Here is a 23,453-nt window from a genome sequence, read left to right on the forward strand (position 1 = left end):
CTCAATACTGTCTCATGGAATAATGTTCTGGCGGAATTTACCACTTAGAGAGGAAGTACTGATTACACAAAAGCAAGCAGTAAGAGTAATAGGCAGTATTCACCTGCAGTCGTTCTGTAGGTACACCTTCAAGGAGTTAATTATTTGAACTATACAATCGCAGAACATATATTCGCAAATGAAATTCGTTATGCATCATCCATTGCAATATGAAACAAGTGATGTCCATACCTACAACACTGTAGGGAAAAATGACCTTTGTTACCCATTGTTCAGTGGCTCAGAAAAGAGATCAATATACAGCAACAAAAATTTTTGATTATTTGCCCGATAACATAAAATGCTGACAGGAACCAAACCAAGTTTTAAATCTAACCTAAACTCACTTCTCTGGGACAACTCCTTCTACTGCGTGGACGAATTTTGAGCAAAAACTGGTAGCCTGTAAAAAAAATTTAAAAATTATTTTTTGAGTGCTGTTGCGTTAGTAGGAATAAAAAAATTATGTGATCATTTATGTTAACACCAATCATGTTTACATATCTTGTAAAGAAACTAATTCCACATAATTTCGATAAATAATCATTGAAATGGTCTACAGAACATGCATCTAACTAACTGAGAACTGGGCTAGCCGACCGACCTTGAATTTCTTGAATTCTTTGTAACTAACCGCTCTATTGTACTTTTTTAGTTTCGCACCAGCTCCACACTCGTCTTACATTTTTCAGTTCACATCAGTGACAAAATGTACCGGATTCAGCTGGAGTACTTTTGTCGTCTAAAGAAGCAAACAAACGTGAGAATTTCATAAGCACAGTATGTCTACTAGTGTAGCTTTGTATTTCTAACGAGATCATAGGAACTTGTTCCGATGCACAGAGAACTCTCAAGCGAGGTCCATTAGATGGCGGCCGGCACGCACTGCTTCTAGGACGATCTCTTGAGCGACAGTGGTTCGCAGACGGGTAGCCGGCCAGGAATTCTGTCACAAAAGCGCTTCTGTTACTGGCGCACTAGAAACCGATATAAATTGTGACTGTGCTTACATAAGACACCAACATTTAGCTCTACGATGGAACAATAGTAGAGTGAGTGGCTTCGAACGCTGGACTTAATCACACAGTTCATTAACTTTTATTAATTGAGGTTGTTTTGACCTAGCTGACATCCGAGTTAATGTTTGAATAAACTTTAAAATTCAGAGTCTTAGTCACTCTAATTTAAATGGTTAACCGGTTTTAGCTCTACAGTCTCCGTGAGTTTTCAAAACCCAGTCACACCTAGGACGCTATTTTCATATTAAGTTTCTTCACGACAAATTCAACATCAAGAAAGAGCTACTAACTCTATAAACGTATCCACAGACTCATCAGCTTCTGATTCTATTTCTTCTATAGCACCTTTCACCTATTTCAACATGTCGTACATGTTTACAGGTTTGTTAACACTTATCTTCGCTTTGACGGGTGCCGCTTCTTTGAAACTGTATAATTCTATCGAAATTTGCGTTTATGTTACTGCAGTCGTCAACATTTCAATACAATGAACTTTTTTTGCCTTTTGTTTCTGCGATTAAAGAATTTTGCCCAGTCAAGAATGATGCTCGTCGACATTTGTAATAGCCTCTGAAGACCACAATGCGTGTTTTTCTAATACTCAGTTCCTCAAACAGACGACGAATGATACCAAACGGCTATTTTCGGTTACTTCAATGAACCCTAAGTGATATTTGACCCTCAAGTCGTCGAAACCGTAGATAAATGAAGCACAAAGCAAGTAAACATGTGTGATACACGTTCACTGAATGCTCAATTACGAATGTACTGTTACGCAAACAAATAAACTGTAAGCTAGGTATTGTCGCAGATTTAAAAACAGATTACAGGCTTGGAAGAAAAATATACGGAGATCCGAAATAAAAAGAGCTTGTTTATGCTTTCCTAGGGAAGAAAGTAAATGCGTTCGATGCCGTCAGTGCTGCGTTTGCAAAATCTGGCAGATTTCCACAGACACCTATTTCTTCTCACTAAAATATTAACCGAATACCTTTTATGTAACTGCGTGTTAATTAACAAATTCTCGCATCTGCTCTCAGAAGCATTCACATATACCTCGGCTTGAGTACTTTCTAAACTGGGATCGTCAACTGTTTTTCTGTTTGGCACTATTAATAGAGGAAAAGAGGTAGTTACGGAAGACTGTTTTGTTTTGTAAACGGCTCATAGCTATCCAAAAAATGGTTCAAATGGCTCTAAGCACTATGGACTTCACATCTGAGGTCATCAATCACCCAGACATAGAACTACATAAATGTAACTAAACTAAGGACATCACACGCTCCCATGCCCGAGGCAGGATTCGAACCTGTGACCGTAGCAGAAACGTGGTTCCGGACTGAAGCGGCTAGAACCGCTCGATCACAGCGGCCGGCTAGTTATCCAAAATACAGGCTTTTAACAAAGATTTATTGGAAAATTTTCTGTTCTACTTATTTTCGTATTTATGTCATTCACAAACAAAATGAATAACAAACTTTTAGGAAACTGGAAAAATTGTCATTCACAAATAAAATGAATAACAAACTTTTAGGAAACTGGAAAAATTTTGAGGGTTGCAGAATAGCGATTGAGATATGGAGTACTAGAAACAGTATTCCATAAGTGGCAATCAGGATATTTTCATGGGCCTACGTTTTGCACTGGATACATTGTATACAGGTTTTCCCCTAAATATCATCGGAAAATTTTGCCCCACAAAAGAAGCGTGTAGTATTGCCACTTACTTGTTGAGTATGCTTTCTGACCCCATCTTCATCAGTGAGTGGAGTGTTGCAGCTCTACTATGTCTGAACCACTAGAATCTGGAGTTGCGGCTTTCTCTTCTTTTCCAGCTCCTTTGAGTGACGATTCCCAATTCTTTCTGTAGAGTGAATAAGTGAAGCAATGTGCTGGACCGTTGGCATTCCCGTCCTGGTAATAGCTCCCATATATTTACCTCAGTCTGTAACCATTAAAAATTCAAATATATCACCTAATGCCACATGAAAGCTTTAAAATATGAATATATTAATATCTGACACTCTTCTAAAGATCAAATAAAGGTTTCAAGTCTGTAAAAATTTCGAATCCTGTCAATACGAATTATCAGCTCTCGCAGATATACACCAAACTCTAAGAACCATCAGCCAAGCTATGACATCAATATAGTCTGCGAGGAGTTAGTTTAACTGTCACCAGCAGATTTCATAACGAAAATTAGTGGTATGCCCTGGCTTTCTACCTATTCCATAACCACCTCCTTTTCTCTTGCTGAAACTAATCTTTCAGGAAAGTCAAATTATACATTTAATACAACAGAAAGATTTTAAAGTTGTAATCTGAGTTGAAAATATTTTTCAAGCTTGAAGTGTTTTTCTATGGAAAAGTTTGCCCCTCAAAAGCTAAGCTGAAGGTGAAAAGACATCGGCAGCTATCATCTGAGGATGCTAACTGGATATCTTTTCAATCTATGTTCCCCCAATTTTAGGAAAATTTAACACAGGTATGAAAGAGCACTGAAAGCTGTTACTTTCGGATGAACAGCTCGACGAAGCCAATGAAGACTCGTTGGGATTTTGCCTGTCATTATGGGCTGCTTTCATTTCTTCAAAAACATAATCCACACGCGCACAGAGTACAGTACCCACAGCTACACCATCGATGGAAACTGATTTCACTTCAAGTCTAGCCATGTTTCTTCTGAGTACTCCTCAAGCTGAATTATATAATACTACGTGAAAATGAATAGATGTAGAAATCAGGTTACCTTCCATTCAGAAAGCTGTCGCACTTAGCGACTGTTATATTGACTTAAGTATTCAATGAACTGTGGATGTAGGCCGACCAACAGGGAATTACATGCACTGAGCGAAAACAATAGTGCATTGAGAATTGCTAGCTTCTAGCCAAAATCTAGATCTACACAATAAAATTTTTAAAAAAATTAAAAAGGACGACTGATCGCTGCAGACTATAATATACAAGTTGTAGAAATTACATCTCATCCTTATCAGTCTGTAAATAATACTTATGTATGTACGTACGTATCACACTGAACAAAGTACCATACTAAATGGCGTTACAAAAAAAAATAAACTTTTTGTGTTGGTATGTTTAACGTCATTCACACACTTCCGTCATCTTAACATATTGCAATGAGTAGGTTCTCAGAAGGAGAAGCAACAGGAAGAAATTTGTATCCTGCTTTCTCAACGTAGCTAATAGTACATTCTTAAGTAAAAAAAGTAAAAAAGTAAACAATGCAGCATGAGGGAGTTATCCGAATGGACGGAAATCGGTAATGTGCCGTACATGTACAGGCAAATGATGACAATTTCAGAAAAACTTGATGATTTATTCAAGAGAGAGCTTCACAAATTGAGCAAGTCAATAACTCACCGGTGAACGTCTGACCCGTATGCTAGCAGTTATTCCGCTTGGCACTGATTAATCCCTTGGGGATTTCGTGCCAAATTCTGTCCAATCAGTGATTTAGATCGTTGAAATCCGTAGCTGGCCCAGCCCATAATGCTCCAAACGTTCTCAATTAGAGAGAGATCCAGCGACCTTGCCGGCCAAGGTAGGGTTTGTCAAGCATGAAGACAAACACTTGAAACTCTCATCGTATGCAGGCGGGCGTCATCTTCCTGAAATGTAAGTCCGAAATGACTTGCCATGAATTGCAACAAAACGGGGCACAGAATATCGTCGATGTACCGCTGTACAGTAAGGGTACTGTGGATGACAACCAAATGGGTCCTGCTATGAAAAGAAATGTCATACGAGACCATCACTGCTGGATGTCGGGCCCTATGGCGATCGATTATCATGTTAGTATCCCACTGCTGTGCGGAGCGTCTCCAGAGACATCTTCGCTGGTCATCAGGACTCATTTCGAAGCGGAACTCATTACTGAAGACAATTCCAGCCAGTGAGAGTCCAGACCGAATGTGCCCCACATCGCTACTGCTGTAAACTGGCACAAGGGGAGCCTTGATGTCGCCTATTGTTATCGCTTGTGGTCAATGAAGCACCAGTTTCACGTGGAATCGATGATAATGATAAATCCGGGGCTCTGAGTGCCTGTCTGATGATTGCTCGGGCCTTAGATTCTTTCTCCCTCTAGGTCGACCACTTTCTTCTTGACGTTGTGAACGACAGCGGTTTACCCATTCCAGCCAACATCGTCGATCAGCGTCGTCTCTCCTATTCAAACGTCGAGCGACTCGCCGATTACCCCAACTGCCTTCTTTGAGTTCATCGACACATCCTCTCTCACATGCGGACATCTGCGTGTGTTATACAAACACCTGTCTGCGAAACGGAGCTGCTGCCCAGCTGACCACGAGGAATGAAATTCGCAAAGACTTTATGTCTGGTACTGACACGTCTCCAGTTTACTATCTTCGCCAACTGCGCGATGAGACTGCGCTGCAGTGTCACACATTTATCCATCGGCCGCCAAAGTTCACAGTTTTGCATTTCGGTCGATATGTGAATCAGTATCATTTTGTGACGAATTTGCATAACTCCGTCGTGGTGCAAACTTTTTTTTTGTCAGAGTGTAGTTGCTCCAAAGATTAGAAACTGTCCGGACTCATCCTGTACAATTTGTATTCTTTTTGGGACTGCGCGCGAGAAACCACAGCAGAACAATGTTTGACATTTGTACCATTGTACAGATGCTCCCAGTCTTCCCTTTCTTTTTTAGTTTTTTGAGCGTCAAATAATAATAAGCCACAACAACATTCTCTCAGCAGAGATCACGACTGCAACCGAAACATAAACAAAAATGTGATTCGTGTTGTCTTGTTGCCTGTCGTATGGCGAGCCGCATTGCACATCTTAACGCATATCCCTCATCCCAGTGGGAACACAAGTGTCGCACCGACAAACATCGCATCGCAGACCTGTTTTGCAAGATGTCGTGCTGCATATCATATCGTCTCAGGGTGATCCGAGCCTTAAAAAGAGTTGCAACATGTTTTGAAAATATCATGAGTATATTTACATAAGACAGTGGAATGGATCTGCTACTCCACGAAAGTGGAACGAATTAATGAAAGATTATAACTTAATAGACAATAAAATCGGTGCAGTGACTTATTTAAGAAAAAGGTCAATTTTTACTTTCTGTGTAAACTTTTTCAACAATAATTGCATCCTAATTTGTTCGTTTAGGAACTTTTAGCTGTAAACATAAGCTCTGAAAAAAAAATAAACGATTGCTTGCATTACAAAATAATTATTTGTTGCGTTAGTGTGTGTCTGTTTCTGGACTTGGACACTGTCCATAAGCTATGTCAAGTTCAAAACGGCTTCATGTACTCATTGGCAATGGACGAGGAATTTACTATAAATGTTCTCTTGCGCTCCTCTGAGAAAAATGTTGTTGTTGTTGTTGTGGTCTTCAGTCCTGAGACTGGTTTGATGCAGCTCTCCATGCTACTCTATCCTGTGCAAGCTTCTTCATCTACCAGTACCTACTGCAACCTACATCCTTCTGAATCTGCTTAGTGTATTCATCTCTTGGTCTCCCTCTACGATTTTTACCCTCCACGCTGCCCTCCAAGGCTAAATTCGTGATTCCTTGATGCCTCAGAACATGTCCTACCAACCGATCCCTTCTTCTAGTCAAGTTGTGCCACAAACTTCTCTTCTCCCCAATCCTCTTCAACACCTCCTCATTAGTTATACGATCTATCCATCTAATCCTCAGCATTCTTCTGTAGCACCACATTTCGAAAGCTTCTATTCTCTTCTTGTCTAAACTATTTATCGTCCATGTTTCACTTCCATACATGGCTACACTCCATACAAATACTTTCAGAAATGACTCCCTGACACTTCAATCTATACTCGATGTTAACAAATTTCTCTTTTTCAGAATCGCTTTCCTTCCCATTGCCAGTCTACATTTTATATCCTCTCTACTTCGACCATCATCAGTTATTTTGCTCCCCAAATAGCAAAACTCCTTTATTACATTAAGTGTCTCATTTCCTAATGTAATACCCCCGCAACACTCGACTTAATTCGACTACATTCCGTTATCCTCGTTTTGCTTTTGATGATGTTCGTCTTATATCCTCCTTTCAAGACACCATCCATTCCATTCAACTGCTCTTCCAAGTCCTTTGCTGTCTCTGACAGAATTACAATGTCATCGGCAAACTTCAAAGTTTTTATTTCTTCTCCATGGATTTTAATACCTACTCCGAATTTTTCTTTTTTTTCCTTCACTGCTTGCTCAATATACAGATTGAATAACATCGGGGAGAGGCTACAACCCTGTCTCACTCCCTTCCAGACCACTGCTTCCCTTTCATGCCCCTCGACTCTTATAACTGCCATTTGGTTTCTATACAAATTATAAATAGTCTTTCGCTCCCTATATTTTACCCCTGACGCCTTCAGAATTTGAAAGAGAGTATTCCAGTCAACATTGTCAAAAGCTTTCTCTAAGTCTACAAATGCTAGGAACGTAGGTTTGCCTTTCCTTAATCTAGCTTCTAAGACAAGTCGTAGGGTCAGTATTGCCTCACGTGTTCCAATATTTCTACGGAATCCAAACTGATCTTCCCCGAGGTCGGCTTCTACCAGTTTTTCCATTGGTCTGTAAAGAATTCGCGTTAGTATTTTGCAGCCGTGATTTATTAAACTGATAGTTCGGTAATTTTCACATCTGTCACCACCAGCTTTCTTTGGTATTGAAATTATTATATTCTTCTTGAAGTCTGAGGATATTTCGCCTGTCTCATACATCTTGCTCACCAGATGGTTGAGTATTGTCAGGACTGGCTCTCCCAAGGCCGTCAGTAGTTCTAATGGAATGTTGTCTACTCCCGGGGCTTTGTTTCGACTCACGTCTTTCAGTGCTCTGTCAAACTCTTCACGCAGTATCATATCTCCCATTTCATCTTCATCTACATCCTCTTCCATTTCCATAATATTGTCCTCAAGTACATCGCCCTTGTATACACCCTCTACATACTCCTTCCACCTTTCTGCTTTCCCTTCTTTGCTTAGATCTGGGTTTCCATCTGAGCTCTTAATATTCATACATGTGGTTCTCTTTTCTCTAAAGGTCTCTTTAATTTTCCTGTAGGCAGTATCTATCTCACCCCTAGTGAGATAAGCCTCTACATCCTTACATTTATCCTCTAGCCATCCCTGCTTAGCCATTTTGCACTTCCTGTCGATCTCATTTTTGAGACGTTTGTATTCCTTGTTGCCTGCCTCATTTACTGCATTTTTATATTTTCTCCTTTCATCAATTAAATTCAATATTTCTTCTGTTACTCAAGGATTTCTACTAGCCCTCGTCTTTTTACCTACTTGATCCTCTGCTGTCTTCACTACTTCATCCCTCAAAGCTACCCATTCTTCTTCTACTGTATTTCTTTCCCCCATTCCTGCCATTTGTTCCCTTACGCTCTCCTTGAAACTCTGTACAACCTCTGGTTTAGTCAGTTTATCCAGATCCCATCTCCTTAAATTCCCACCTTTTTGCAGTTTCTTCAGTTTTAATTTACAGTTCATAACCAACAGATTGTGGTCAGAGTCCACATCTGCCCCTGGAAATGTCTCACAATTTAAAACCTGGTTGCTAAATCTCTGTCTTACCATTATATAATCTATCTGATACCTTTTAGTAGCCCCAGGATTCTTCCATGTATACAACCTTCTTTTATGATTCTTGAACCAAGTGTTAGCTAAGATTAAGTTGTGCTCTGTGCAAAATTCTACCAGGTGGCTTCCTCTTTCATTCCTTACCCCCAGTCCATATTCATCTACTACGTTTCCTTCTCTCGCTTTTCCTACTACCAAATTCCAGTCACCCATGACTATTAAATTTTCGTCTCCCTTCACTATCTGAATAATTTCTATTATTTCGTCATACATTTTTTCGATTTCTTCGTCATCTGCAGAGCTAGTTGGCATATAAACTTGTACTACTGTAGTAGGCGTGGGCTTCGTGTCTATCTTGGCCACAATAATGCGTTCACTATGCTGTTTGTAGTAGCTTACCCGCATTCCTATTTTTTTATTCATTATTAAACCTACTCCAGCATTACCCCTATTTGACTTTGTATTTATAACCCTGTATTCGCCTGACCAAAAGCCTTGTTCCTCCTGCCACCGAACTTCACTAATTCCCACTATATCTAACTTTAACCTATCCATTTCCCTTTTTAAATTTTCTAACCTACCTGCCCGATTAAGGGATCTGACATTTCACGCTCCGATCCGTAGAACGCCAGTTTTCTTTCTCCTGATAACGACGTCCTCTTGAGTAGTCCCCTCCCGGAGATCCGAATGGGGGACTATTTTACCTCCGGAATATTTTACCCAAGAGGACGCCATCATCATTAACCATACAGTAACGCTGCATGCCCTCGGGAAAAATTATGGCTGTAGTTTCCCCTTGCTTTCAACCGTTCGCAGTACCAGCACAGCAAGGCTGTTTTGGTTAGTGTTACAACGCCAGATCAGTCAATCATCCAGACTGTTGCCCCTGCAACTACTGAAGAGGCTGCTGCCCCTCTTCAGGAACCACACGTTTGTTACAAGGCCAGATCAGTCAATCATTCAGACTGTTGCCCCTGAAACTACTGAAGAGGCTGCTCCCCCTCTTCAGGAACCACACGTTTGTCTGGCGTCGCAACAGATACCCCTCCGTTGTGGTTGCACGTACGGTACGGCTATCTGTATCGCTGAGGCACGCAAGCCTCCCCACCAACGGCAAGGTCCTAGGTTCATTGGGGGAGGGGGGGGGGGGGAAGATGTACGACGTCTGATACGAAGTAAGATAGGCTTATGCTGCAAGTTTTTCTTACCAAATATGTTCATTAGGCTGTGGTACTTTCAGAATTGGACCCATTTGAGTCCACAAATCTCGACATTCGTTCCTTTCAATGGTTAGTACGGTTACGGATGTGGTTTTACGCCAGGCTGTGCTGGAGGTCTAGAATATGTCTACAGCAAACTTCTGCTCCATTGCGGCTGAAACTATCAAACAGAATGAATTTTATTGTAGCGCAAGAGCACAGTCAAGGACTAAAAGCAGTCTCACATTGATAGTCCTATGCTTTGACAAATAATTCGTCATTAATGTGATCAGTCTTGTTTCTTCCTTATATAATTTCATAATATAGTAATTTATTTATGTTGATAGTTGCAACCTAGTTCTGTGTTAGAATCGAGAAGTTCAGTGGTCGTTATAAAGTAAATATTTGATCACATAGAAAGACGAACGAGTGTCATGCTCGTTTTTTTCTCCAAATTCTTAATGTAACTGATCGTTCAGTTTGGCCACTGTGCAGAACGATAACACCATCACAGTGAGAACAACGAGCTGAGGTTTACACGAGATTATGTTTATTAATGGTGGGTCGTCTAACCTTGGAAAGCCAACGGCCTTGCCGTAGTGGTGACACCAGTCGCCGTCTGAACACCGAAGTTACGCGCTGTCGGGTTTGGCTAACATTTGGATGGGTGACCATCCAGGTATGACGAGAGCTGTTGGCAAGTGGGGTGCACTCAGCCCTTGTGAAGTCAATTGAGGACGTACGGCCGGCCGTAGTGGCCGAGCGGTTCTAGGCGCTACAGTCTGGAACCGCGCGACCGCTACGGTCGAAGGTTCGAATCCTGCCTCGGGCATGGATGTGTGTGATGTCCTTAGGTTAGTTAGGTTTAAGTAGTTCTAAGTTCTAGGGGACTGATGACCTCAGAAGGTAAGTCCCATAGTGCTCAGAGCCATTTTGAGGACGTACGTCAATGAGAAGTAGCGGCTTCTGTCACGAAAACTGGTGGTGGCCGGGAGAGCAGTGTGCTGACCACATGTCCCTCCATCCCCGCATCCAATGACGTTACCGTTTGAGGATGACACGGCGGTCGATCGGTACCGTTGGGCCATCCGAGGTCTGTTCGGACGGAGGAGAACTTAACCATGGAAAATTTTTAGGAAAATCTAAGGGATCTTGAAATGTGAGTCAAGACTAAGATTAACAGACATTTATTTGCTCTAATGACTGACAAAAATCACAATAAAATTACTATAGAACGTATTTCTCTAAAACTGAAATAAAATTATAAAATGACACTAACACTGTATGGAGGTTCCAGAAAGTATGGAAGATTGTTTGGAGAAAGGGCAACAGAACTTGTTTATCTCGACAATTTGATAAATAAAGTTAACAATACAACACTCCACAAATTATAACTAAATTAAGCAATACAAGTTGCATGGCAAAGTACACAAGAAGCGAGCTGCTCAAAATAGAGATGATGCTAGAGCAGTTACAGCAATTACATTTCTCCAAAATCAGCAAACCGTGCGCCCATCAGCACCCAACAGAACACGAAAGACAGATCTTCCTCCACATGTCTCTAGTATAAAAAGAATCTATATATGGAGGGGACGATTCTACGCTTTCATTAATGAGGAGGATGAGGATATCAATTATTTCATGAAAAAAAAACGAGGAAATGCTGTAGAAACTTCCCACTCTTGCCATACATATGCGCTTTAACAAATAAAACATTGATACTGGTATAGAGCAGTGTCATATCGAATGGCCATCTTCCTCACACCAAGCGCAATGGTGAGGCAACTGAAGTCGCTTGGGTACACCAGATTTGGAGTGAAAGCAACGGAAATTTCCACACTGGTGATGTGACGTCTCAGTGTCTCGTCCTTTGATGTCCAAACGGAATGGGCAAAATTATCATGCGGAACAATTCTCTGAAGATGGCAACGGTGACGTGGCGCCTTCTGTTCAGGGCTAGGCGAGGCGCCAGCTCTGCCGAAAAAATCATGAAGCGGGCCACAGCCTCAATTCCGCGAAAACTGCCCAGCTACCACGGGACGTTCACCCTTTCTAATGAGATTCACTGACTGCCTCTTACCGAAAAAGCGGACCCAGAGACCACACTGGGAGAACGCCTTACCAGTGAGAAAAATGCAAAGCTTTCTTCATAGCAAATGCGCCCAGCACACTCTACATAAATCAGTGTCACGTAGCGAGGTTCAGCAAGTAGATACACTCAACGATCCCACGTCTTGCTCCTCATGCCCAGAAGCAGTCTGCCAACTTTCCACTTCGAGATCAAAAAGCAATCCATGAAACTGTTTTAATATCTACAACTTTCAGCCAGTCTGTCTACAGGGCAGACTGTGGGCACCTTCGTTGGCTCTTTCCTTCTCCTGAAAACAGGGCATCTGCAGAAAACGTTGTTCACTACCAGTGCTTTTCATAAGTTTCTTTCCAGGAGGTGGTGAACAGCGCTGGCCGTCATGGAAAGTCACAAGCCCATAAGTCAGTCTACTAGACTCCACCGAGCGAGGTGGCGTAGTGGTTAGCACACTGGACTCGCATTCGGGAGGACGACGGTTCAATCCCGTCTCCAGCCATCCTAATTTAGGTTTTCCTTGATTTCCCTAAATCGTTTCAGGCAAATGCCGGGATGGTTCCTTTCAAAGGGCACGGCCGATTTCCTTCCCCATCCTTCCCTAACCCGAGCTCACGCTCCGTCTCTAATGACCTCGTTGTCGACGGGACGTTAAACAACACTAACCTAACCTACTAGACTCCGACCACAACCCATTTAGAAGGACTGCAGATAGCCTGACCCATCATCTCGAGGGTCTGGACAAGGCTTCCTCCCCGCAGATACCGAAAACCAGCACAAGTGTCAACGATAGCCAAAGGATAAATCAACGATATGATCTGTAAAGAAATGTTGCACAAGGAGTAAATGTGTCTTGAGCTCTTCTGTCCTCCTTTTCAATCACAACCAAAGGTATATCCTAACCGAAACCAACCCACGCCATAGTACTACAAGCAGGTAGAAACAATGATGAAACATTTTTAATTCGCTGCGTAGGCATCAGTGCCGTTAATTACAAAATGGTTCAAATGGCTCTGAGCACTATTGGACTTAACATCTGTGATCATCAGTCCCCTAGAACTTAGAACTACTTAAACCTAACCAAGCTAAGGACATCACACAACACCCACGTTAATTACAGTCGAGAGACTAATGTACTGATTTCTCTGGTTGTTGTTGCAGGTGTACACCGAGTGCTCGTGCGTGCCACGGGGCAACGTGAACGGCTCTTGGGTCAGCGAAGGCGGCGGCGAGGTGCTGGCGGGGTCTTGCCCCGTCGACTGCATGCGGCCCTTCATCACCTTCCTGGCCATCGTCTGCTTGCTCAAGTTCGTCGGCTCCACCGGCCGGGCTTCCAACTTCCTCGTCTCTGTCAGGTGAGTCAACCTCTTCTCTTACCGCAACTTCCATAGCGACATCCTCAGAGCGCTCTACAGATTGCAAGAGATCCCACCTGACGGTAAAACTAGATATCGCCTGTCTTTATTGTAAAGGAATTCTGCAGCTCTTGTTTGTATCGCCTGATAAACATCGAAACAGCAGATGCCTTCACGTAGTACACTTCATTGTGTTGGTGCCAATCAAGAGGAGAGATATTGTAGTTGACGGTTAGTAGCTGTAGACACACATCATGGCCCATTCTTCTTCTTGACAACGATCGCTGCTCTGAAATATCTGCTGGAGACTGAGTGACCCCGGAAGTTTAATATTCGGTCCTGATCCATTGATGGCACGTTGTTACAACTACATGTATCTACAATCTGGTCAAACGTATCCGAACACCTGCTAGTGAACATTCTGAGACTGAGTGACCCCGGAAGTTTAATATTCGGTCCTGATCCATTGATGGCACGTTGTTACAACTACATGTATCTACAATCTGGTCAAACGTATCCGAACACCTGCTAGTGAACATTCTGATGGCTTAAACTCGGCTGTGGACACTTTCAGTGAGGTGGCTGAATGTTTGTGGAGGAATGGCAGCCAATTCACCCTCCGGAGCCGAATCCAGGGTAGGTAGTCATGTTAGTCGCTGGGGTCTGGAGCAAAGTCGACGTTCTAACTCATCTCAAATCTCTTCTATTGGATTCAGGCCAATTCATTTCAGGTCTGTTGCTATCCACAAATCATTACCTCACAGGTGCTTTAGAGCAGAGTGCAGTACAATGCTGATACAGCCATAGTCTCTTAGCTGTTCGTCAACGGTACACAGTCTGCAATGTTGTGAAACGTGTTGATAACCTTCTGCAGTTAACCCCCGCTCCATACTGTAACACTACTTCCTCTGTACATCTACACATCTGTATCAGTACCCCGCAAGCCACCTAATGGTGTGTGACGAGGGGTACTTCTAGTACCACTAATTGATCCCTCCTACCCTGTTCCACTCCTGAATGGCGCGTATGAAGAATGACTGTCGGTAGGCCTATATATTGGCTCTAATTTCTCGAATTTTCTCTCCGTGCTCATTACCAGAGATGTATGTGGGACGAAGTAATATGTTGTCCGACTTTTCTCGAAAAGTGCTCTCTTGAAATTTCTGTAGTAGATAACTCCGTGACGCACAACGCCTCTCTTGTAACGCCTGATAATGTTGAGCATCCTTAAACGCTCCCCCACCGACAAAACGATTTCAGACGACATACGCCACTCTTTGTTGGATCTGCTGTATGTCTTATAACAGTCCTACTTGGTAAGAATCCCCTCCTCGAGAACAGTACTCCAGAATGGGCCAAACGAGCGCCGGTACTTCGCTGAAGGCGTTACACATAACAGCCGGTAACGTTTTCTAGGAATTCGCTAAACCCAATCCCTTCCTTCAGACTGCCACAGGGTACAGGGTGATTCATCTCAGAGATCTCTCGTTTCCAGACATCCGCGTCACTTTGCACTGACTACAAGAATGTGTGGCTTACATGGAGCTGCTCGATCACTGTATCCCATTTATTTATTTATTTATCGGGTTCCTGATGCATAGCCATTGTGCTAGCTGGACTGCTGGCAGAACTTTGGAATTTCCGAGGGATTCGTTTTGCCGATTTATTGTGAATTTTTACAGCAACCTTCTGTTCTGGTCCACAGTCCGTGTCCACCAGTACATGATGTCTACGGGGTCTCGGTATAGTTATGGTTCTTCCTTCGATTATCCACTTCACACACACACCACCGACAGTCGGCTTTGGCGGCTGTATAAGTGTTGAAGTGTCCCTTATGGATTTGTTAGGTGACATCCAATGACTAGTTCACGTTCGAAGTCGCTGAGCTCTCGTGGCCGACCTATTGTCTTCTTACTTCTTCTCTACTTGGTGCCCAATACTGCCCGCCTCCTTTTATCCTGGCAGGCTAACCTCTCGTGACATTCCGTATTACGTAGCTGTGTCCGTATATTTTTGATCAGATAGTGTATATCTGACTACCACAAGTGCAGCGAATAATACGACTGAAGTATAACCTAGATCACACACTCTTCTTCTCTATTTGTGCGTCAGACTTCTCTCAGGAGGAAACCAATAGTTCATAAAACATAGGAAATATTATTTTAGTATGGACAAAAATTGAACATTATATCCACATAAAGCTAAGAAACGTTGCTTGGTGCCATGCATCGTCAAGCTTTAAAATCGTAACGTCTTATGACACGCTACAAAAGTTGTAAACTAAAAGTATAAAATATGCAGTGTAATCGTAAATCCTAAACAGTTAATAAAAAAAACACAGACAGTTGAAATTAGAGGGTTAAGGGCGACAGGGGAGATGCACTATATAAATATTAATCGGAAACAGGAGCATAATTGGAACCAAACATTGGCACCACACAGCCACGCCCAAAACAAATCCAGGAAAATATCGAAAAACCAAGTCCCCTGCGAGCGGTTCTGTTCATTCGAGATTCCATGTTACGTAGTATTAAAATACTTATAAATTTCAGTTTCTCCCAAAATGTCAAAGTCTAAGGCTTCTGTCTCGGTGAGTAACTTCGTTAGAGATTTTTCAGTCATGTCGAAACGATGCTCTTATTACTGAAGTGACAACCCATAGCAGTAGTGTTTTTGTTACAGAGTTCTCTGAATAAAGTTAAAAATCACGCCCAGTCTGCCTAATGTATTTCTATTCTGTACTGCCTATATGTCGGCTTTTATGCCATTATCAAGTACAATAGTAAAAGTTCTTGGATCATTAACCTGTCACAGCTGCTAAAATATTCCAAAATACAATGAAACAAAATAAAATAAGAACAAAAAATTAAACAATAGCATGTTTGTGGCTCATCATCACTGAAAGCTCCTGTTTCCGTATAATTTTCGGGTACTGCACCTTTTCTGCCCTTCTCTTCATCCCCCTCCAGCTCCCTCCAATTTCTACTGTCTGTGTTTTATGTTGTATGGTTTGGGGTGTACGCTTACACTATGTATTTTATGCTTTTAGTTAACAGTTTTTGTTAAGCTTCACAAGGCGCTCCCATTTTAACGTTTGACAGTGCATGGAATCAAGTAATATTTATTACTTTTATATGGACATGATGCGTGATCCCCCACGACTGAATTTGGTTGTACTAAAATATTTCTTATGTTTCATAAAAAACTTGTTGTGCCACTAGCAGAAAATTGTTCTTCTATTTTGTAAACTAAATAACATATTGGGTACTTTCTGGTGCCGGATTTGTGTCTGACATATGGACTATCCCTATTTTAACGAAAATATTGTGTTCCAATTCCCTTACTGCCTGTATTTAAATTTGTGACATATATTTGCAGTGCTATTTTATATTTCATTTTATGTCGTTTGACAAACCGCACAGTTGTAATTGTAGCTTTTGACGATGTGTAGCACCGCATAACACTCCCGAATTTAGACAAATATTTTGAGTAACCCTTTATCACTGTGAAGTCTCTTCACAGCCATCAGGCACACGATACAATAAATGTACATAAGTTGATGCGCCTTAGTGCCACTGTACATTCTGTACTGGTCCGCTGTCTGTAGAAATGTGTCTATAGTCTGCGAATGTTCGTTTCACATACAGCTTGAAACGTCATATCTATGTGCGGAAATGGTTTCTGGGTAGGTGTAGCACAGTTTGTGCTAGATGATTGTATAAAATAGTTTTTATCCGATATTTTGTTGATATTTGATGGTATACAGGGTATCAGAAAATGTCTCAAACGCTTGTAGGGATCTTCGAGAGTGTACTGGGACATAGATGTTAAGAAAAAAATTCCAGGCGTTGCGCCGTTTTCGAGTTATTTAGCACTGAAGTTAGCCAATCAGGTCGTTGCGCCCGCAAATTCAAGTTTTAGCTACCCAAACAAAGCACTCGCCGGCCTACGCCGTCTGAATGCGAGAGTGCGACGTCCCGGTTGACTAATTTCAATGCTAAATAACACGGAAACGGCACAACATATCAAATTTTTTCGTAACGTTTATGTCTCAGTTCAACCTGCCCTGCAACATCGCTACAGGGTTTCAGACATTTTCTGACCACCTTGTATAAATTCCGAAACGCGTCATATGAGCAATAAAGTCATTTCGTTGTCTGATATACCCTGTCAGTCTCAACACAGAACCACTGATTACTATAAATATCGTCGCCTGCCTCCTGCATGACTTGGTCACATTTACGCGTGCATTTAATGTTCGCAGGCTTACAGGCAGTATAGACAGGATGAATATGATGTGGTGATGAATATGATGTGGTGTCCTCTAACAAGGAAATGCGATGAGGGCACGTACGGCTTGCTGTCTTTATCATCAGCCTGCTGCACTTTGAATAAAATAAGTACATAACGCATTAAACAAGGTCTTTTGATCCTAGAATCCCGCTGAGAGGAATCACTGCGATGTGGAAAGCAGTCAGTGTTGTACATCTTATTTAAATATAATACAATGCAGCGACTTAATATTAATAAATATTGTATTATGTAATTTGTTTATGTACGAGGGAATCGAAAAAGGAATTTTAATTTGCTATATACCGGTACTTTAGACTGTCGATTAGTTCCCAGCGTAGTAAACGTTGATACCGGCAACGTGCAAGTATTCGGTCGATTTATTTTAAACCAGGCTGCTTGCATTGATTTCATCCATATTACCCGCTTCCCACCATTCATTTCTCAGCCGCAAGCATCATGAGCTGCACGTCAGGCGCATGTGGTCACATGAGTCATCTCCAGGGCTGGCTGGCTACGAGCCAATAACAGACATATGGTTGACATTGAGTCTATATTCTGTGAGCTAAAGAGATGGGTGTCTGGCCTTGACTCCGTATTGTCTGCAAGTATTGTCGAATGAGCTCTGAAATATTACGAAAGAGAAATTACTATTCACTAACCTGTACTATATGTTTGCAAGTAACTGTAGCGGCACACCATAAAAAATTCTGTGACTAATTAATTTATGAAAGTTCGTACAATAAATCGAAATAGTAATACGAACAAGCGTTATTTCACTTCGAAAGTGATGTGGCGCTCAGATACGGCAATTGCTTACAAAATCAATAGAGGAAAGAAGAGAGTACCAAATCAGTTGACTACTTGTATAATACCTATCATAATGGCTGTGTCCTTTGCAATACTAATGGAACAGACAAGAAAGTTTTTTCAGATGGCACTACAGTACAGTAGCTCTCATCCAGTTTATCAGGAAACAAATTCAACCAACTAATTCGGTTTCGCTACACAGATAATAGCGACCCTTGTGCAAAGCATAATCTGTAGTATTGTTTTTTGGAAAAAATGTTATTTCATTTTGTAGTCATCAGAGTATATCAGAATACATTACGCATAGAACATATTTCGTTTTCCCTAAGTTACGTATCCTTCCTTGTTGAAACTACCTAAAGAATAGTGGACCCGAGCAAGGATAGTCTCGCAAACTTGTATAAAATATTAATGACGTACACAGAAGATGAACTTTTCTTCTGATAAACATTTCCGAAAACATATTTTTTACAGAACCAGTAGTGCGAGAAGACACAGCTACCATTCTTGTCCTATTCTGTTATTGGAAAAAATATAATGGACGAGCTCGAGAGTACTGATTATTTCTCATTTCATCAGTACAGACTAGAACTTCATTCGCTACAGTAGTTATGTGATGCACTAGTACTCCTTCCAAGATCATAATTATAGTCTAACGGAACTTTTATGTCTGTCTGACAACACGACTTCTTTCAGATGCGTGGACGAGAAGGACAAACCAGTTGCGATGGGGTTCGGGCTCACCTTGATGAGCCTTCTAGCATTCGTACCAGCGCCCATATTCTTCGGCTACCTCCTAGGTAAGTGGCACACATACGATGGCTCGCTAACTGCCGATTTTAAGTCACAAGACTTTGAAATTGTCCAGCGGATGCTTTATAAACAACTTTCTTCTCTTTTACAAAACGCATAACGCTGTGCTGTTAGTAATAATTTTATTTTATTTTTCTACCGGTTTTGGTTCTGAACCATTATAAACGGCAGCTGTGCAACATACAAAAATGGATAATGTGGCATTGCCAAACGAAATAAGAAAAACAGAAAAAGTGTTAATAGATCAAAATACTCTCATGTCATACATGCTATAAAAATAAGTTATTACAGGAAACCATAATTGGCAATAATACAGAATCAAAAATTGTAACAAGATAAAAATATTATGGCACATTGAGACGAGGACAGTAAGTGATATACAGCAATACAAGTCCAAGAACTTCGAGGATAAAGATGGAATCTTGACCGGATCGAAAGAAGCTGCTATTAAATAATCGTCTGATAATCAAATTCAGAATTGAAGTATTAATAATTCTACACTTAACAAGTGTGTTTCCGTGACCATCCTCCTTAGCAAACACAGAAATACTTGTTTTTTAATTTAACCTCTTTTTCTTGCTGCACCTTAATTTATTTTTCCCAGACGCTTTTCGCCTTTTCCTTCTCTAAGGCATCTCCATTGGAACCTATAACGATACAGTTCTGTAATTTTTATATTATTTAACAGTTCACGTCGCTTTTTTGTGTAATTAAGTAATTACTTAGAGTTTGCCGTCATCTGCATTTTCCTCTCATTTGGTCTGGAGGTTGCACTATCACTTTATTTTCGAAACATAAGCACAGTTTTGTATTCCGAACTTTTTCACACTGTTCACCATGTTTCTCCTTCTTTTTTTTTTGGTGTACAATTATTCTTTTGCCATTATATATAGCTATTTGTTCGAACACTGTGCTTTTAACAACGTTAACAATGGAGTTACAATAGTTATGTTGTTAAAAGCACAGTGTTCGAACAAATAGCTATATATAATCGCAAAAGAATAATTGTACAGCAAAAAGAGAAGGAGGAACATGGTGAACACTGTGACAAAGTTCGGAATACAAAATTGTGTTTATCTATCGAAAATAAAGTGGTAGTGCGACCTCCAGACCAGATGAAAGGAAATGCAGTTCACAGAAAACTGTAAGTAATTACTTAATTACATAAAAAATGCGACGTGAATTGTTTGATAATCTGAAAATAAGAAAACTGTATCGTTATAGATCCCACTGAAGATGCCTTAGAGCAAGAAAAAGGCGAAACTCGTCTGGGAAAAATAAATTAAGTTGCAGCAAGAAAAGGCGGTTTTATTTACAAAACAAGTAATTATACACTTGACTGACATTACATAAAAACACTGATAAAACAAAATATAAAGTAACAAGGAAGACTGATAAATGTAAGCATATAAAATATTTCATAAATCTTGGCTGTTTGCTACTTTATATTTTATTTTACTGGTGTGTTTACGTAATGTTAATCAGGTATAGAGGTGTTAATACTTCAGTTCTGAATTTGATTATCACATAATTATTTAACGGCAACCTCTTTGGATTCGGTCAAGATTGTCATCTTTGACCTCTAAGTTGTTGTACATCGCTTTCTGTCCTCGTGTCAATGTGCAATAATAATTTTATCTTGTTATAATTTTTGATTTTATATTATCTTGGCAATTATGGTTTCCTGTGATAACTTTTTTTAAAACATGTATGACACTTGATAAGTCTGTGATAATTTTATAGAGTATTTTGATCCATTGTACACTTCTTCTGTGTTTCTTATTTCGTTTGGCATTGTCACATTGTTCACTTTTGTATGTTGTGCAGCTGCCGTTTATGATGGTTCAGAAACGAAACCGTTAGCAAAATGAAATAATATTATTACAGACAGCACAGTGTTACGCATTTTGTAAAATTTGTTCATGCTGTTGACCATTGCCTAAGCAAGATGTTCAACTTACTTTTAGTTATTCTCGTCATAATTGCTCAAATATTATAATGCTCCATTACATTTCGGGCGTGCAGCGGCATATATTCCATTTCTTCTTCTGATATTTCGACTGTGTATCATTCTGTCATCTTCGGAGTGAGCCGTCATTCTGCTCACTCTTGAGATGATTGATCCATTCGGCCACTCTGAAGCTGGCTGAAAGATAGGCGGTGAAATATCAGAAGAAGAAATGGAATTTATACGGCTGCACACCCGGTATTCAATGGAGCAGTCATTGCGACGCGAAAACATGAAGATGCACAAATATTATAACGTTTTCGTGTCTGCTAATAATATTAACCTATACTAAAATAACAGACCAAGGCACAAGGAAAAAACAAAAACAAAATACGCCACTAAAATAAGTTCATAAAGTTAGCAGAGCTGCAGCATAAAATACCAAATGATTGAAACCATCCACAAAATAAATACACAGGACTACAAGAAACATCATGAGAACGCAGCTACTTGCATGATGGTCTCTAAAACATACAAACAATTTCAGCGCGGCGTGGATCTGACAAACAAATGGTAAGTGACCGTGGCCGATAGCAGACAACATAATGTTAATCACATGTAACACGTTTGCTTTAAAGGCAACAAGGTGACCCTCTTTGAGCTGCCAATTTGCGCCTAATGACATCGTAGATGTGCTCGATTGAGCTGATACATGGTAGCATTAGGGGTCACGACGCCAATTGGACTTTACAGTCGTGCTCCTTAAACAACTATAATGATAATCTGCGCACGTGGACGGGGGGGGGGGGGGGTATGGTGGAGGAGACATCGCGAATGAAGGAATGCCAGTGGTACAGTGGTAAATATTAATACTGAAATTGGTCCACAGCTTTCAAAGTATATTTTACTGCAATTACTGAGTCCAGTGAGTTCAGCGAATACGTTTCTTACACTGAGATAACCGGAGTAATGGGATAGCGATATGCACACATACAGATGGCGTTAATACCGCGTACATACGATATAAAAGTGTAGTGTATTGGGAGAACAGTCTTTTCTACTCGGGTGATCAATGTGAAATGGTATCCGACGTGATTATGGCAGGTAACAAAAAAACTAGCTGTTCCCTCTTCGACTGTACACAGGGAGAAATTTCCTGGCAGATTAGAACTGTGTTCCGGATATGAGCTTAAAATTGGGACCGTTAATCCCGTTTATTTCAGGATTGCTAGACCCGCAAAGTATGCAGGAGAACTTCTGTGAAGTTTGTATTGTAAAAGATGAAATAATGGAGGGCCAGAAGATGTGAGCGAGGGTCGTGGGTCGTGCTCTGAATGCCCTGTCGACAGAGCACTTCGACACAAAAGGCGATGTCCCAGGTTCGAATCCCTATCCGGCACATAGTTTTAATCTGCCAACAAGTTTCAGATCAGCTGCACACCACTGCAGAACGAAAATTCATTCTTTGTAAAGAGTGTTCAAAAACTGTGTAGCCAAAATGGGAGATGTGATAAGAGAGACGACGTCAAATATATTTCGATAGGCAACTGGGTGTTGGAAATACCTATTGAATGAGGAGCATTGGATGTGATGGAGAATAAAACAACATAATTTGTTTCAGACCTTTATTGTTGTATATAGACTAACAACAGACAGCAGCCATATGTCAATCAGTTATAGATTACTTTTCTTTAAGCTATCAGCTTCGGCACTTCACTGATGCCATCCACATGCACTAGTGTAATGCTGAAACCGGTAGCTTAAAGAAGAATAAATAAAAACATTGAAATGCGGCTGTTGTTTGGCTTTTGTTCTATATACTGTCTGATCAGCCACTTTCCCGAGTCCATTATGCGTCCCAGAAGACTATATTCTTGTGATCAGTGTTTCAGTAACTGTTCAAAATGAGCACAAATACTTCAGCACAAAGGCGGTACCGACGTAACAGGGCACCACGTGTTTGATGGAAAATGAGTGACATGTTCTTTATATCTGTGGCTGCTGCAACACTTCTTGCAATTTATTTTCCTTCTGGGTCCATAGAGGTAGAACACACTTCAGTTTTTATGTAACACGAGCGAAAGAAGTCCAGTGCAATGGGGACTGTCAATCTTGAGGACCATGTGCAGACCTCCACTTTACACTGATGGGTCAAAACACCATGACCACTGCCCACCGCGAGGATGAATGCCTCCTGGTGGTGTTTCGCGCACGTGACGCAGCAAGGAAACAATGTTAGTGGGAGAGAACGAATGGGAAGTCATTACAGCGAAGATACGGACC

General features: G+C 41.0%; 1 protein-coding gene across 4 annotated transcripts in view; it reads left to right on the top strand.

Annotated features, from left to right (window-relative positions):
* Positions 1-23,453, top strand: part of LOC124617747 (solute carrier organic anion transporter family member 74D) — a 219,590-nt gene that overhangs the window by 190,372 nt on the left and 5,765 nt on the right. For all 4 annotated transcript variants that reach the window (XM_047145291.1, XM_047145290.1, XM_047145292.1 and 1 more), the window contains 2 exons: positions 13,116-13,309; positions 19,106-19,209. In XM_047145291.1, the coding sequence (XP_047001247.1) occupies positions 13,116-13,309; positions 19,106-19,209 (298 nt within the window). The remainder of the gene's footprint in view (positions 1-13,115; positions 13,310-19,105; positions 19,210-23,453) is intronic.

Source organism: Schistocerca americana, chromosome 1, assembly GCF_021461395.2.
Source record: "Schistocerca americana isolate TAMUIC-IGC-003095 chromosome 1, iqSchAmer2.1, whole genome shotgun sequence".
In the NCBI taxonomy this organism is placed as follows: domain Eukaryota; kingdom Metazoa; phylum Arthropoda; class Insecta; order Orthoptera; family Acrididae; genus Schistocerca; species Schistocerca americana.